The sequence below is a fragment of the Rhineura floridana genome, chromosome 2, assembly GCF_030035675.1.
Source record: "Rhineura floridana isolate rRhiFlo1 chromosome 2, rRhiFlo1.hap2, whole genome shotgun sequence".
Lineage (NCBI taxonomy): Eukaryota > Metazoa > Chordata > Lepidosauria > Squamata > Rhineuridae > Rhineura > Rhineura floridana.
This window is the reverse complement of record NC_084481.1, coordinates 115,710,267-115,726,866: the sequence shown is the minus strand read 5'-3', so window position 1 is coordinate 115,726,866 and position 16,600 is coordinate 115,710,267. Positions and strand designations below refer to the sequence as shown.

The 16,600-nt window shown below is 39.1% G+C and overlaps 1 protein-coding gene across 12 annotated transcripts in view; it reads left to right on the top strand.

Annotated features, from left to right (window-relative positions):
* Positions 1-16,600, top strand: part of OTOG (otogelin) — a 208,398-nt gene that overhangs the window by 173,129 nt on the left and 18,669 nt on the right. For 11 of the 12 annotated variants that reach the window (XM_061610232.1, XM_061610231.1, XM_061610235.1 and 8 more), the window contains 7 exons: positions 1,490-1,684; positions 6,640-6,852; positions 8,183-8,287; positions 8,770-8,880; positions 14,506-14,607; positions 15,002-15,100; positions 16,246-16,286. In XM_061610232.1, the coding sequence (XP_061466216.1) occupies positions 1,490-1,684; positions 6,640-6,852; positions 8,183-8,287; positions 8,770-8,880; positions 14,506-14,607; positions 15,002-15,100; positions 16,246-16,286 (866 nt within the window). The remainder of the gene's footprint in view (positions 1-1,489; positions 1,685-6,639; positions 6,853-8,182; positions 8,288-8,769; positions 8,881-14,505; positions 14,608-15,001; positions 15,101-16,245; positions 16,287-16,600) is intronic. The other variant, XM_061610233.1, reaches the window with a different exon arrangement.

Sequence of the window (16,600 nt, the reverse complement as noted above, 5' to 3'; positions counted from 1 at the left end):
GAATCAGTGACCTCCAAGAGAATCGATGTTTTCTTTAGCACAATACAATAAGAGTAGGAGTAGCAATAACTCTTTTCACTTTCCTTTCAAAAAAGGGGGCAATCCAGTTAATACATGGAAATTTGCATGTACAATTCTGTGTACATATGCACAGGTCTGTGCATACAGGACACAAGTCAGAAAGGAAGGGAGGAAATTCTATGCACAGGTAATAAGAGCAGGAAGGGAAAGGAATAATGCAGCAAGTAGACTATCACCATGCTCCATTGTTTGCCACTTTATCAGGTTTTTAACTTCCAGGCCAAAACTTCACATAGTCAGATTTGGCACAGGCATTATTGTTGTTGTTATCCAGAGAAACATACTAACTTAAAACATCAATAAAATTCTGAACATAATTTATAGCATAAATGAGATTAAGTTCCAGAGACTTAATAGGCACAGCAAAAATCATACAGGAATAGATCTCTACAAAATACAGTATAAAGTGTTGCTGTTATTCTTACTGTTATAACAGCATAAATAATCAACTATGAGTTCCCAAACTAGCATACTGAGATGGTGGCATCACATCATTATTTTTCTTATTTACATACATTACAAAATCAACCATTCTGATCTAGAACTATTCCTCTTGTTAGCCAACTTTTTTGGTCAACTTTTTTGCAGGCTACTTTTTATCTAGAAGTTGCCTAATATAGAAGATTCTATAGGGAATCTGTAGATTGTTCCATAATACATTGGAAAAGTCATTGCTTTAAGGTTACACAAGATGGTTTTTGTGGCAATAGGCTACCATGGCTATCCTTCTGAAAACTGTAGTACGTTTGGTACCTTGAACCACAGATTTGGAAGGTAGTTGTCATTCAGGCCTCCTGAAACCTTCAAAAATGACACTTCACTCTCATTCCTCAAAAACAACTATTCATATCCTCAGAGAAAAATAATTATACTAATACTAAGCATGTTCCAAAAAACTGCTGTAAACTGCCCAGAGAGCTTCGGCTATGGGGCAGTATATAAATGTAATAAATAAATAAATAATGCATAAAGTGCCTATGCTGTCTTTTCTAATGGCTATAATGCTTCAATATTAACGACTTTTTATTTCTGTGAGAAGACAAAACAGAAGCTCGGATGAGATATTGTAGGTAGACTTGCTGGTCTCTTGCATTTTTACATTTAGACAAATAATGTTTTGAGAGCTGTAGAGTAGAAAGAAATATGTTTAAAATCTCAGGCCTACTACATAGGGTAAGCAAAAGCAGCACTGGAAAGGGTAATTTTGACAGGGAAAGCAGCTTGGGGGAGAAGGTTCTTAACTCTTAATTGGTCCACTGCTTTTCAACCAATGACAGTTCTTATATGCAAGATAAAACATTATGTCTGGAATAATTGGGGTAGGGGTGGGGACTGTGGATAAAGGGGAGATTAATGGGGAAAGTGGTGAGCATGTTAAATTTAAACACTTTGTTTATTACCTTGGTAGCCTTTCCCTGTCCAGAAGATTTCTCCTATAAGGCCTGTATATCTGCCTGTGATACACCAAGCACTTGTCAAAATATGGAGCCAGTACGTCAGGATTCAGACTCTTGTTTAATATTGACTGAGGGGTGTGTCTGTGCAGAAGGGACCATCCTTCACCGCATTCACTCTGCTCTCTGCATCCCAGAAGAGAAGTGTGGTAGGTATCAATATACTATTACTTTTTGCCACTTGGCAAGTAATGACCAATTATTCTGATCTCACCCAGCATGTGCATGAATGGAAGCAGACTTCTATGCCTACATCACCATTAGGATGGGTACACTACCCAGGGAACTTATTGTTAACAGGTGGTATAAAAATGAGATAATAAATATGGTCTTGTGAATACAGAAGGATGCTACTATGTGGGGAGAAAGCCCTATGTCCAGAACCTGAGGTAGCACATGCAGGGCTACTGCACTATGTACACACCAATAAACAACTGGTTGGAGGGAGGAGGGACTAATTCCAGCAACACCCTTCCTTCTTCCCTCCCCCCCCATAGGTCACTAGCATTGCCATTTATTACAGTGCCATACATTTGTGTAGTGAGGAAGACTCGCATGCACAGCATTCTGTGTGCTATTGCATTTGTACTTTTTTAGACAGGGTCTTAGCTGGCAGAAATTCCTTATTCATTCAATAATTTGTGTCCCACTCTTCTAATGCATTTGTATGCAGGGTATCTTACAAAAATCAAAATATCACAATCTCATCATGAGACAACAGTATAAAACAAAACAATAGAAAACAAAGACAGGTCCAGCAGATAAAACCAAAATTTGCCCCATAAAAAAAGTTCAGGATAGAAAAATCTTCATCAGATAGCAGGAGATAGCAAAGGGGGGATAACAAGGAAATCATTTATATGAGTGGTTGGATGCCATGAAAATTTCCATATTAACTGATAGTCTATATTGGTTCTCCAACTAATATTCTTTTTTTAAATGATATTTTAATGTGTGTGTTTTTTAAAAAGAAAAGAAATAATGATGTAGATAACGCTAGAGTGCAGGTAGCATATATCTCAGTCTGAACCTGACCAAACATGGGTGAGGTCACATTACTGCACCTATCATGTGGTGGTGCCGGTGGTAAAGAAAACTTCTTTGCCACCATTGTGTCTGCAAGTTACTGGCCAGCCGACCTTTTTGAGTGGTGAATGAGCTTTTGTCATCTAGCCAAGAGAGCATTGCTTTGACACCTATAGCAGCCTCACGTTACAATTTTGTGGGGCACTTTATGTCAAAACAGCTCAGATTCAGAGTGGGGTGCCACAGATCAAGTCCAGTAGAGTCATCCAGTGCACTGTCTCTTCCATCTGTACTGGATCAGGCTACATTATTGTGGCCTGAGGATGAAGACCAGCTGCTTGAAGTACAGTTGACCACCTATTGCTTCATTGGAGGCAGGGAGGTACCATCTACCTTTAAGGAAGTGGTGGTATATTCCCTCCTTAAGAGGATCTTCCTGGACCTTTCACATATATGCTCATAGGGTCTGAATAAATGTTTGTGTCAGTATGTACATATAGTACATTCAATTAACAAAAAACCCTTTTGATTTATTTATTTATTATTTATTTAATTTCATTTATAAACCGCCCATAGCCAATGGCTCCCTGGGCGGTGTACAACATACAATAATACAATAAATGAACAAAATCACAGATAAAAATACAAATTCATAATAACACTAAATGATATTAGCATAGCTAAAACATTAAAACAGTAAAATACATAGAAATATATTAAAATGCCTTAACGTGTTAAGGGTTTTCCATATTCGCTCATGCTTTAAAAAGCCAGGAAATTGCAGCTGCTAAGGGCCACACCTTTAGTAGACATGTTTAGGTGATATGATATGGTGTCCTATGTTGCGGTTAGATCAAGCTTCACCATTACCTTAGAGCTGGATGGCTGTCAGTGGCAGAGAGGTAGATCCACGTACTGGATTTCAGTGGTCACTAGAATAGAAACATGGAGTTCATGCAAATAAAGCTACCATGCATCTGAAACTACCATTCCATGTTACAAATACCCATCTCACAAGAACCCAAATCAGTCCATTTAATCACCTTCTAATTATGAGCCCTAGAGCCTACTCCTCCCAATTTCTCATTATAATGGCAGAATGTGATTCAGCTGACTCGCCCTTATTAACATAGGGCCACAGTGGCCCTATAGTAAATGCATACATACATATATACATACATTGTATATCTGTCACACACACACACAGAGTCCCTTTTTGTCACTCAGGCAACCAGAATTCTCTGCCTGACACTTACTCCACCCAACATTCCATTTAACACCGAACCCTCCGCTTACTTTTCTCTCACATTAGGTTCATGCTGAGCATGTGTAGAGACACCCTTATGAGATCTCATTGAATAACACTGGCCTCAAAAATGCCTGTTCAATAAGAACTACAGCATGTTCCACAGCTCATGAGTAATGGCTCTTCCTAGATGTGAAAAAGAGAGAGAGACCTCAATGGTTGATTGAAGACACTCTTAAAATGGTTAAAGAGAGAAGGAAAGCAAAAGCAAAAGGAGATAGAAACATGGTCAGAACCCTAAATGCAATAATACAACGACTAGTACGTAGGGACAAAGAACTATTACAATAGTTATTGTATAGAAATAGAAAAGGACAACAAAAAGGTAAAACAAGAGCCCTATTCCAAAAGATTAGAGAAATGAAAGGGAAATTTAAACCAAGAGTAGGGATGTTGAATAATCAACAGGGAAACACACTGACTGACAGAGATGAAATAAAAGGAAGATGGAAGCAATACACCGAAGAACTCTATAAAAGAGATGCCAGGATGACAGATTCATTCATAGAGAAAACCGTATGATGAAGAACCAGAAATTTTAGAATGTGAGGTGAAAGCTGCTCTTAAAATATTTGGAAGAAACAAATCACCAGGAATAGATGGCATACCGATAGAGTTGCTACAAGCTACTGAGACTGAATTTGTCCAAATTTTAACAAACGTCTGTCAAGAAATATGAAAAACTAAACAATGGCCCACAGACTGGAAGCGTTCCATATACATCCCAATTCCAAAGAAGGGGGATCCCAGGGAATGCAGTAATTATCAAACTATTGCCTTAATATCCCATGCAAGTAAAATAATGCTCAAGATTCTACAACAAAGGCTGTTACCATATATGGAGCGAGAAATACCAGACGTCCAAGCTGGATTTAGAAAGGGAAGAGGCACCAGATATATTGCAAGCATACATTGGATAATGGAATGGACCAAGGAATTTCAGAAGGAAATCACCCTGTACTTTATAGATTACAGCAAAGCCTTTGATTGTGTGGATCATGAAAAACTATGGAATGCTTTAAAAGAAATGGGGGTGCCACAGCATCTGATTGTCCTGATGTGCAGCCTATACTCTGGACAAGAGGCTACTGTTAGGACAGTATATGGAGAAACCGATTGGTTCCCCATTGGAAAGGGTGTGAGATGGTGTATTTTATCACCCTATTTATTTAATCTGTACACGGAACATATAAAACGAAAAACGGGATTGGACCAAGATGAAGGAGGTGTGAAAACTGGAGGGAGAAATATCAATAATTTAAGATATGCCGATGATACCATACTACTAGCAGAAACCAGTAATGATTTGAAACGAATGCTGATGAAAGTTCAAAAGGAAAGCACAAAAGCAGGACTACAGCTGATAATCAAGAAGACTAAAATAGTGACAACAGAAGCTTTATATAACTTTAAAGTTGACAACGAGGACATTGAACTTGTCAAGGATTATCAATACCTTGGCACAGTCCTTAACCAAAATGGAGACAATCAAGAAATCAAAAGAAGGCTAGGACTGGGGAGGGCAGCTGTGAGAGAACTAGAAAAGGTCCTCAAATGCAAAGATGTATCACTGAACACTAAAGTCAGGATCATTCAGGCCATGGTTTTCCTGATCTCTATGTATGGATGTGAAAGTTGGACAGTGAAAAAAGTAGAAAAGAGAAAAATCAACTCATTTGAAATATGGTGTTGGAGGAGCACTTTGAGCATACCATGGACTGTGAAAAAGACCAATAATTGGGTGTTAGAACAAATTAAACGAGAATTATCGCTAGAAGCTAAAATGATGAAACTGAGGGTATCATACTTTGGACACATAATGAGAAGACATGATTCACTAGAAAAGATAATAATGCTGGGAAAAATAGAAGAGAGTAGAAAAAGAGGAAGGCCAAAGAAGAAATGGATTGATTCCATAAAGGAAGCCACAGACCTGAACTTACAAGATCTGAACAGGATGGTTCATGACAGATGCTCTTGGAGGTCACTGATTCATAGGGTCGCCAAAAGTCGTAATCAACTTGAAGGCACATAACAACAACAAATATGTTCCCCTGACCTAACACACCAATCTGTTTCCCAAAACGCACAGTACAAATGGAGAAATTCCTACCCTCACCCCAAATCTAACAGGTCTATGGAAGAAAAATGCACACCAGTGGTCAACTTGCCAAAGTCTTATTTCAAACATTTAACTCATTCAAAATAAGCAATTTCTCTCCCTTTTACCAAATATGACACTGGCCATCCTCAAACGTGCCTTTCTTACCAAGTTTCAAAGCAGTCAGTTGAACGTTTTTATAACTATAAGCTCCCCCTCTGATTACTCATTATAATGGAGGAAGGTGATTCAGCCAACTCAGCCTTAATATGGGGCCACAGTGGCCCCATAATATGACTAGCTGCTAACAGACCCAAGAACGGCAGCACTGATTTCAGAGTGCTGCAATTCAGGGATCTATCTAAAAGCTATTTGTCTGTATTGTTCACAGATGACAATTTTGTGTGCATGCAGATTTTAAAGAGAGCTAAAGGAAGCTACCCTGTCTGGAAAATGTAGATTGAAAGATTGTGTGAATCAGAAGTGCTTGAGTAACAGCGCTTTTGCATCCCCTGACAAGTAGCATGAATTGGGAACCTGGGTTCTATCATGCTCAGATATTATTTAAGCCTGTAGCTGTAATCATGACATAGAACATAGACAATTTTGTTTGTTTTTTTAAAGTATGGAAATGTTTTCCTCCTCCATTTTTTGTTGTTGCAACAATTCAGCCTGTACAGACATCTCTGGAGTGCCACATGCACTGGGTGAGACTTGGAAAACCTCCCATAGTGGATGCTGCATGCACAAATGTGTTGACAATGAAACCATTGTTCCTGTGGAGTACAACTGCTCAGTAAATAATGACTTAGAATGCCATCGTTTTGGGGAAGTAGCTTTAATTGCACCAGATGATCAATCCTGTTGTCAACAGAAAGTCTGTAGTAAGTATACTTAATATATATTTCCTTTCTGACACATCTCAGTATCTTATAAACTACAGACAAGTTTTCTTTATTAAAAATATGCAAACTAACACAAAACGACTTAATTTGCAAATGTTTTAAAGCATTATGCTAGTTTCACAAGCTATAATGTTTTAGCAAATATGAAGGCTATATTGGTCAAGAAGGAAGGCTGCTAGCCACAATGGATGCTAGCCACAATGGTTATGTTCTGCCCCCATAGTCAGAGGAGGTATGTTTCCAAATACCAGTTTCTGGAAAATGCAGGAGGAGAGAATGCTGTTGTGCTCAGGTCCTGCTTGCAGACTTTCCAAATGGTTGACCACTGTGAGGATGCTGAGCTAGGTGGGCCACTCCCTAATCCAGCAGGCTCTTATGTTCTTATGTTTGTTGATCCAGAGGGTAGATGAGCAAGAGCAGTGATTGGAGGCAGTTGAGATTATTTGTGTGGGAGGTTGTGGCAAACTGACAAGATATCTGTCAACCCATGAAAACCTTGCTGAATTCCCCACTAGAACTAGGGAACTAGAAATTTTTAAAAATAAAAGTTGCAGGACTGCTTCCTTGTCCTAGCACAGCTTGCATAATAACTGCTTTCTTCTTGGAAAGGGAAGGCATTTACCTAGCAAGAGAAACTCATGCATAGCTGCTTCATAGCTGCAGTGCTGCCATGCGAAGACTGCATACCAAGCCCTTGTGTCCTTTCTAACCTTAAAAATCAAAGTTTAAGACAGGAATGGAGAATGAGATCCACATATTAAGCCCTCATAGCACATAATATAATCAGAGCTTGGAAAAGTTATTTTTTGAACTACAACTCCCATCAGCCCAATCCAGTGGTCATGCTGGCTGGGGCTAATGGGAGTTGTAGTTCAAAAAAGTAACTTTTCCAAGCTCTGAATATAATGCAGCTTCCTATGTTCCTGAGTCAGACCTTTGGTCCATCTAGCTTAGTATTGTCTCTACACTGACTGGCAGTCTTTCCTAGCCCTGCCTGGAGATGCCTTTGGGGATTAAACCTGAGGCCTTCTGCTTACAAGGCAGATGCTCTATCACTGACCTATGGCCCTTCCCTCTGTACATGCAACTGCACACAGGGCTTTATCCTCACTTACTTGGTCACTTGAAGAAAAGAAATGTGGCACAGGTAACAAAGCAAACTGAAGTGTTTGTGGCTTTTTTTTTTTTTTTTAATCTGTGTAAATATCAGTCCTGGAAATTTTTACTGATGCACAACAAATGGAATCAATTTTATAACTCATTCAACCACGTTTTTCTCTTGTTTTTGCTTATGTGTCCATCTAAAAAGCTTGTAATCAAAGTCTCTGTGAAACATTTATTCCTGAGTGCAAAGGCCTAGAGAAACTGGCAGCTTATTACCGGGATGATTCCTGCTGTCCTAACTACAGCTGTGGTAGGTACTGAATGAAAAAATTAAATGTCTGGCAATTTAATACTGAAACATTTGAATTTCACCATTGTTATATTGGTTGAGATTAAGAGATCCTACAAGATCTCATTAGGTCAGAGTTTTCAGTGTAGTTCAATGGGTTGTCTTTGGCAGATAAAGCATCACTACAGTGAAGATTTTGTCAGTGAAAACTGAGTAGGGATACATGAGCATCTTTCTGTTCACCCTGAAGGGACTCAGTTCTTTGTGTATATTAAGGCATGCACAAAGGATTGATGTTTTGTGTGCTTTCCAAACAAATGGTGCAGTAAGAAGTAAGAGTTTGCTTATTCTGCAATTGTTATAATGAGGAGGATTGGGTGCTTATTGCTAAAGGGTGAAATAAAGAGATAACTTACAGTGATCTGAAAAAAATAATAGAATATTATTATTACACTGTTATCCAAGCATTCATTAATTTTATGAGAATATTCTGTTTGTTTTAGAATGCGATCCAGCTAAATGTGAGTCCATGGAACAGATTCCAAACTGCCGAGCAGACCAAACCCTGATTGCTGCCCATGTGGAAGGCACCTGCTGCATATCCTATATCTGTGGTATTTAAATATATTTCTTATTGACAGCCTGAAGATTAATATGTAAGCAAAGAAAACTATCTATGAATATATGTCATAATGTATAAGAGAACCTCTACTGTCTAGTCCAATATTCTATATCATAAATATCATGCTATGGACCTTTAGGAAAAGAACAAAATACATACAGAGAGGTCAGCTATTTACATAATATTCTAAGTTTGGGGACAGTTTGCATACTGTATTATAAAAATCAAACCTGTCCTTGCTCCAGAGATGATTAAAGATTATTACTGACATTAGTTTCAAGTGGACGCTCACATTCCCAGCAGATTATGTATAAGAAATATATACAGAAATGTAGCTGAGAGTTTATCAGCTAATTTGACAGAGGATTCCTGCCAGGTGCAGCTACATTGGATTTTAAAAACCCAATGGGAACAAATAACTGCATGTAACAGTGACTTGCATTCTGTGTTATCAGAGATTTCTTGGATGTGCAGAAATTAAGTGTCAAAGTTTCCATTACACTAAGTTATTATGAAGCTGTAGTGACAACTTGCAGTTTTATGCTAAATGTCCACTTTCTGCTCAGGCCTAGAATGTCTTGGGTTTTAGAAATTATTATCATGGCTCTGTGCCCTGCAAGTATATTGCCATGGCTTCTCTGAAAATTCAAGGAGGTGGTTCAAACTGGTGCCATAATAAAAGTGTTCTAGTCAGAATTTTACCTTGTGATTTCAATTTGTGGGTAGTGAATCAGAAATACAGTCCAGCAGTTCCATTGCATTTAGCTCCCTGAAACTTAATACATTCCAGGGCTTTGACCCTATGCCCAAATGAAGACATGAGCAATGTAAGAGTTTAACAGGGTCATTAGACATGAGTTTAACAGGGTCATAATTATATTATTACGATGTAACTATAATGGTAATAAACATTCCATATAGTTTGGGTTATGTGCCTTCAAGTCGACTACGACTTATGGAGATCCTATGAATCAGTGACCTCCAAGAGCATCTGTCATGAACCACCCTGTTCAGATCTTGTAAGTTCAGGTCTGTGGCTTCCTTTATGGAATCAATCCATCTCTTGTTTGGCCTTCCTCTTTACTACTCTCTTCTGTTTTTCCCAGCATTATTATCTTTTCTACTCAGTCATGTCTTCTCATGATGTGTCCAAAGTATGATCACCTCAGTTTCATCATTTTAGCTTCTAGCGATAACTCTCGTTTAATTTGTTCTAACACCCAATTATTGGTCTTTTTCACAGTCCATGGTATGCTCAAAGTGCTCCTCCAACACCATATTTCAAATGAGTTGATTTTTCTCTTATCCGCTTTTTTCACTGTCCAACTCTCACATCCATACATATTGGGAATACCATGGTCTGAATCATCCTGACTTTAGTGTTCAGTGATACATCTTTGCATTTGAGGACCTTTTCTAGTTCTCTCACAGCTGCCCTCCCCAGTCCTAACCTTCTTCTAATTTCTTGACTATTGTCTCCATTTTGGTTAATGACCGTGCTGAGGTATTGATAATCCCTGATAAGTTCAATGTCCTCATTGTCAATTTTAAAGTTACATAAATCTTCCGTTGTCATTACTTTAGTCTCTTTGACGTTCAGCTATAATCCTGCTTTTGTGCTTTCCTCTTTAACTTTCATCACCATTCGTTTCAAATCATTACTGGTTTCTGCTAGTAGTATGGTATTGTCTGCATATCTTAAATTATTGATATTTCTCCCTCCAATTTTCACACCTCCTACATCTTGGCCCAATCCCGCTTTCCGTATGATATGTACTGCGTACAGATTAAACAAATAGGGTGATAAAATACACCCCTGTCTCACACCCTTTCCGATAGGGAACCAATTGGTTTCTCCATAGTCTGTCCCTACAGTAGCTTCTTGTCCAGAGTATAGGCTGCACATCAGGACAATCAAATGCTGTGGCACCCCCATTTCTTTTAAAGCATTCCATAGTTTTTCATGATCTACACAGTCAAAGGCTTTGCTGTAATCTATAAAGCACAGGGTGATTTTTTTCTGAAATTCCTTGATCCATTCTGTTATCCAATGTATGTTTGTGATATGATCTCTGGTGCCTCTTCCCTTTCTAAATCCAGCTTGGACGTCTGGCATTTCTCGCTCCGTATATGGTAAGAGCCTTTGTTGTAGAATGTTGAGCATTACTTTACTTGCATGGGATATTAAGGTAATGGTTCGATAATTACTGCATTCCCTGGGATTCCCTTTCTTTGGAATAGTGTTACGCTGCAGCCAACTCAGAAGGGACAGGAGGGGGAGGTATGAATTTCAGGCGCCTCCGCAGTCAGAAGAAGCAGAGTTGGGGATTGTTGTGTCTGAGCAGGAGTGTGCGGGAGGGGGGCCACCTGCTCTTCAGCCATTTCCCACGAGTAATGCCCTTTCCGAGGAACCGAGCGCACTGCCCCCAGTTGATGCAGAAAACTTGTGGGAGGAAGTTTCAGAAGCAGTGCCAGCTCCTCCTTTCCCAAGCAGTTCCCAGGAGGATTTCAGTGAGGCACTGCCTCTTGACCTCGAGCCTGTTGTTCGGGAGCAGGTGTCTTCGGATGAGCAAGTGGAGCAACTGTCTCCTTGTTCCCGCCGCCGCGAGAAACGGACAGGGCAAAGACAGGAGTTACGAAGGAGTCAGAGATTACGTTCAAAAACATTTCCTATATAAGCCTGCTGCTCCCGGGGGGGGGTCGCTGAGTCAACTTCCTTCACACGCTGCAGAGCATTTCTAGAGTTTAGTTAGGGACTTTAGTGAGTTAGCATAGGGTTTCCTATGAAGCGCAATGCTTTTGATGTATCCATTACTCTAATAAAACGAGATTTACTTGCACACACGCTCCAGCCTCATTCTTTTGGCTCTGGGTGGGACAAATAGGGATGTATATGGAACACTTCCAGTCTGTGGGCCATTGTTTAGTTTTCCATATTTCTTGACAGATTTTTGTCAAAATTTGCTCAGATTCAATCTCAGTAGCTTGTAGCAACTCTGTTGGTATGCCATCTGTTCCTGGTGATTTGTTTCTTCCAAGTATTTTAAGAACAGCTTCCATCTCACTTTCTAAAATTTCTGGTTCTTCATCATACGGTTCCTCCGTGAATGAATCTGTCATCCTGGCATCTCTTTTATAGAGTTCTTCGGTGTATTGCTTCCATCTTCCTTTTATTTCATCTCTGTCAGTCAGTGTGTTCCCCTGCTGATTATTCAACATCCCTACTCTTGGTTTAAATTTCCCTTTCATTTCTCTAATTTTCTGGAACAGGGCTCTTATTCTTCCCTTTTTGTTGTTCTCTTCTATTTCTTTACAGTAACTATTGTAATAGTTCTCTTTGTCCCTACGTACTAGTCGTTGTATTGTTGCATTTAGGGTTCTGACTGTATTTCTATCTCCTTTTGCTTTCCTTCTCTCTTTAACTATTTCAAGAATTTCTTCAGTCATCTGTTGAGGTCTTTCTCTTTTTAACTAGAGGTATTGTCTTTTTGCATTCTTCCCTGATAACGTCTCTGACTTCATTCCATAGTTCTTCTGGTTCTCTGTCAACTAAGTTTAAAGCCTCAAACCGGTTCCTTATTTGATCTTTATATTCTTCTGGGATGTTATTTAAATTGTATTTTGGCATTATGAGTGCTTTAGCTTTACTCTGATTTTCGATACGACCAGTTCATGATCTGTACCGCAGTCTGCTCTTGGTGTTTTTTTTTGCAGAAAGTATGGAACTTCTCCATCTTCTGCTACCAATTATATAATCAATTTGATTCCTATATTGACCATTTGGTGATGTCCACGTGTACAGTCGTCCTTTTGGTTGTTCAAAAAATGTGTAGTGTGGGTACTGCTCTTAAAATGAAGTTAGGACGGCTATATCCTGTCATCATTCTTGTCAGGCAACCCCACCTTTACTCTTATCCTGACATCTGCTACTGCCTGGTTTGGCTATGAGGAGTATAGATCATTCAAGGAGCTGAGGTTGCTCCATGCAGCAGCATCAACATCAAGCCGACCATCCTTTTGAGGTCAACGAAGCTACCCATATCCTGGAGAGAGCCCATCCTGGTTTCTCCCGACTCACGGTGGGAAGCTATCCCTGCTTAAAATCCTGCACCCCACCCATCATCTTGGAAACCTCATTCCAACTCTTCCAAAATCAAATCAGAATCCTCCAATTACAGGTATACTCCTGACCTGGCAGAGCAAGGAATGTACAATGACAGTGTGAAATATAAATCAGCAGCCACTCCTGTGTTCCACAAGCCTTGGTTAACCTTGCACCTTGTTCTCTCTGTCTTCCTGGGATCCCTAGCCCCTCTTCACACTCTGTGCTAGATGAGGTCAGACTACGGTATGAAACATTCTCAAATTCTTGTCAGTTTCCTAATGATCTGGTGGCAAGGACAAGCTCAATTTTTGTTCCTGATCATTCTCATCATGGTGTATTACCAAGACTTGAACAAATAGGCCAGTTTCGGAGCAGGAAACACCTGTCCACATTTTTTGAATCAGTTGACTCTGGACAAATTGACTCCGTGCTGCTTACCGTTTTGTGCACCCCAAAATGATGGAATGACCACAGTTGAGCACCTGTACTGGCACCATCTGCTTGCCCACACATCTCTCAGAGAAGATACCTTGAAATGTACAATATAACCAGAACTGAACTGGCCCATATGTATCCTTCTGAATGCCACCACCCAGTCTTCTGAATTTCACTTGTTTCTAAGCCTGTCTGCAGTGGCCAGTGCAATTCTGAAAGAATGCTTTCCACATTCCTCTATCTGTAGGATGCAATGGGCATCCTTCAAGGTAACATCTAAAACTGGTTTTATGTAAAGGGGAGACCCATCCAATACCAATATACCATACGGTTAAGTGCATTCCACCCTCTGATGCTGAGAGATTTAAAGGGTCCCAGCAATGTACCTTGTGTTTGGGTTCCTTGGAATGAAAGTCACTGGAGGCTTATGGTGTTTCTGTGATACACAAGGTTTTATTTATATATAAATACAAGCTGGGGATAAGTTGGAAGGCTCATGGCTTTAGCACTCCAGCAGATCCTGCTCCCCCATTAGGATTCTAGAGAGACCACCAATGCCAGAGCACTGTTTTTTTCACAGAGAGCAAAGCCAGACCTCTGTGTGTCCTTCAGACCCAGTTTTAAAACAGCCAGTCTATTGTTCTCTTTCACACAGAGACATCTTGATGCCAACAGCTCCAGTCAGGGGAAGAGGGAAATAAGACATGCCCCCTCCAGCTATTTAGTTTCTGTGGCAACACCTCAACTGTACCTGGCCCCATTTTTTAGTTATGCAAAGGCCCTTTCTCCCAACAAATAAAAATAAGCTATGTTAAGTCAGGCTTATCCATAAACCTCTTTCTTTTTACAATAAAGTCACAAAGCCCATTTGGACCAACTCCAATCTCATCACAGTATTAAACCCCCTAATTACTTAGAAGCCTGAAACTTCTCTCTTCCAAAATGAAATTAGTTGCCCCTTTCCCTTTTGATTGTAGTTTCATCATTCCTTGTAAGAAAATATTATGCACTTACAGAAAGCTGAAAAAATGGCATGTTTTTGTGCTTTCTAATAGTTTATTTTTCTCTTTTTATTAGCATGTGGTATTTGTTCTGATCAAATCCCAGAGTGTCAGGAAGGAGAAGTCCTTACTGTGGAAGGCAATGCTACGGATAGATGCTGTCCTACTTACCAGTGCAGTGAGTTGACAATTTCTCTAGATATTTTCTTAATAGTTTGCAATTATTTTTTCAGTGCTGTAAATGATGAATGATACTGAATTTTAATTAACAGGAATACTCATTAAGTCTACTATAAACATTTTTAAGGCAGCCATGCAAGAAAAGGATATGAAATTATTAGTAAGAGATGCCATCTATGGTTCTTAAAAATGGACACCGATTGTTATATTGTTAAACCTGAAAACTTTAATTCAATTTTTAACCCTTTTTTCTTTTTTTGTTTGAATTACATATGATGAATGTGTAGTATGTGTTCTTGAACATTTTATTTTTGGTCATGAGTTTCAGAACTTTGCTCCCTGCTTGGACATTTTAATCCCATTTATTTCTTTCCTTGCATTTTAACTTACAGTTTGTGAAACCTATCGTTGTCCTGAATTTAAGTGTGTGTTAGGTATGTCCTTGGTAGAAGTGTGGAGTCCGGAAAAGTGCTGTCCATATCGAACTTGTGGTAATTACAGTTCTTTTCATTGCCCTTTAATTAGATTAGACCAGTTTATCTGACAACATAAACAGGCAATGCTGAACTGACAATGATCATTGCTAGCAAAATATTGAGGCATCAGTAATCTAAATAGGGTGCAGGCTAATTGAGATGTCTTTTCTAGAAGTTAATATTGTGGTAGGTTAATACTAAATCGTTTTTGAATTTATTGTTTTCTCAGCTCACAAACCTGGCACAAAGTGCCCCTTCATCTCTAAAGCATCTTTATTAAAATTATAATTGTGTTCCTGGTGAAATCATCATTAAAATATAATGATTTGCATCTGAAGAGCCCCTAATGTGAGCAAAAATCACTTTTGAGGAGGTTCTGGAGGGTTCCCCAGCTCTCAAGAATGGCTTCTCAGCAGGCACAAGGGGCTGCGGCAGGAAGGGAAAACAGGAAAGTTCTGTAACTCCTTCCATGGGAATCTTTCATATGAGGAAGCACATGTAGTTGGGGAGGTTGCAGAGTTCTAGACAAAAGTTAAATGGAAAGGGGGAAAGACACACACAGGCACACACTACCCATGGCCACCTTGCAATGATATAGTAACCTCAAGCCTACATCCACCAAAATTCTGAAGAAATTCAAGAGCTCCCCAAGAATGAAGAGAAAAATAGAAGCCTCTATCTGAGGGGAAGAAATCTTTTGAGAAACTGGAGGACACAGCACTAGATTCAATCCATCTATAATATGCCTTACAAATTCCTGTAGGCTTTAATACTATAATTGATAAATTAGCATAGTATAGCAAAGTTATGTGTTTTCACTGGTTATTGCTGTTCTGAATGATTATTGCACTTATTTGTACTTCTACATTTGAGCACAGTGTATACACATGTAACAAGCTGTATCTCTTGCATTTCATAGTCTTTCGGGCCAATTGACGATAATGCTTCCATTGGAAGAAGTGGGCTCTAGTCTATAAAGCATACACCACAATAAATCTGCTAGTTCTTAAGATGCCATAAGATTTGTTTTATGGAATGCCTGGTGAACGCTGAACAATATCATTTTAGGAAATAATTTTGCCTGGTGATTTATAGCATTCACAAAATGTTTTTGATAGCTTTCAGAACACTGATTCTGTCACTTCCCTTCTCTATTTCAGAGTGTGCATGTGAAACAATTCCTAAGCCCCAGTGTAAACTGGTAAGGAAGAAATCTTATTCAGATATGTTCTAAATGTCATTCTAATATAATGAACTATCTGCAAACTGTGTTATCCTTCCTCTTAGACTTTGAGCATATTTGACCTATATTGAATTCACTGCTATTGTTTACACACAAAAAGTCCTTGATGTTCAACATTTTTTTAAAGGAGCCCAGGATAGCAAACATGTCAATACTAAATTCAGTTCAACAAGTCTTTTAGGTAGAGACCTTATCCCAATCTGCATCTGTGTTGGAATTGCTTTTTAAGATATTTTTGAGTTTGTTTTTTTTAAAAAAGTTTTAAAGATGTT